Here is a 1,167-nt window from a genome sequence, read left to right as displayed (position 1 = left end):
GGAAATGGCAACCCACTCCAGTACTTTTGCCTGGAAAATTCCATGGACAGAGGAGCCTGGTAGGCTACAATCCACAGGGCTGCAAAGAGTCAGACACGACCAAGCGACTAAGCACGATCAAGGCCCAAATTAAAGGAAATAGTTTGTGCCCACAAGACTGACAGGGGCTAGTTAGAAGGAGGAACTCATTGCAAGAAAAGGGGAGGATTCCTCGAGGAGGTAAGACCTCCCTTACCTCTTGGCTACTCCCACTGCTCGGGGGAAGCGGGTAAGAGTCCTGCCTGGCCCCAGCCTCACGGATTTTGACCATCCAGTCCTGGATAAAAAGCTGCCGCTGGAGTCCGGCACAAATGCTGCTGGGGAGGTGCAGCGCTCCGGGTCCCCCGGGTCCTTGTCCTCTGAGCTGTCACCGTCCCTGGCACAACAGGATCGGTGGGGGGAGAGGACCCCGGGGCAGGAGCAGGGCTGGAAGCTCCCCTACAACGCATCTGGGCCTCCTCCGCCCAGCAGCCCCTGCTACCGGCTGAAGGTGAAGTGCCTTCGGGGCCCCTTCTGCGTCTCCTCCGCTTGCTGTCCCTCCCCAGAAATGTCACCACCACATAAGGAACAACGCTGACAAAGAGCAGCCAACACTTGCTGGGCCCTGCGTTCAGGGCCTGGCCCAGCGTTTTACCTGCATTTACTTGTTGCAACTCAGAGGTTAAGTGAGGCGGAGCTATTGTTTTCTCCATTTTACAGATGAACACAGAAGAGTAAAGTGAACAATTCAAAGTCACCGTTTTCACCTTCCTTCTGGGTCACCATCCCAAGCCTCTGTCAGCCTTCTTTGCTCCTAGGAACCACACCTTCCATCTAGAATAGAACTGAACACCAGCTCTCACCTTCACCTTGCCCCCACTGTCCCAGCCTCTGGGTCTGAGGTCACAGGGAGGGAGGGGTCCCCCTAAAACCCCCTTGCATGCACGCCTGCCAAATCCCTTCAGTCGTATCTGACTCTTTGCGATCCCACCGACTGCAGCCCACCAGGCTCCTCTGTCCATGGGATTCTCCAGTCAAGAGTACTGGAGGGGGTGCCATGCCCTCCTCCAGGGGATCTTCCCCACCCAGGGATGGAACCCGCATCTCTTAGGTCTCCTGCATTGGCAGGCGGGTACCACTAGCCCCACT

At 56.9% G+C, this 1,167-nt stretch overlaps 1 protein-coding gene across 1 annotated transcript in view; it reads right to left on the bottom strand.

The window, feature by feature from the left end:
- Positions 1–235: 235 nt before the first annotated feature.
- The window catches only part of LOC104991881, a gene marked incomplete at both ends in the record, with an annotated part of 5,761 nt that continues 4,829 nt past the window's right edge, over positions 236–1,167 (bottom strand). Inside the window, 3 exons of the mRNA XM_010844551.1 lie at positions 236–415; positions 521–612; positions 882–915. Of these exons, the coding sequence (XP_010842853.1) occupies positions 236–415; positions 521–612; positions 882–915 (306 nt within the window). The remainder of the gene's footprint in view (positions 416–520; positions 613–881; positions 916–1,167) is intronic.

Source organism: Bison bison, unplaced genomic scaffold (genome assembly GCF_000754665.1).
Source record: "Bison bison bison isolate TAMUID 2011002044 unplaced genomic scaffold, Bison_UMD1.0 scf7180017848066, whole genome shotgun sequence".
NCBI classification, from domain to species: domain Eukaryota; kingdom Metazoa; phylum Chordata; class Mammalia; order Artiodactyla; family Bovidae; genus Bison; species Bison bison.
This window is presented reverse-complemented; position numbering and strand designations above follow the sequence as displayed.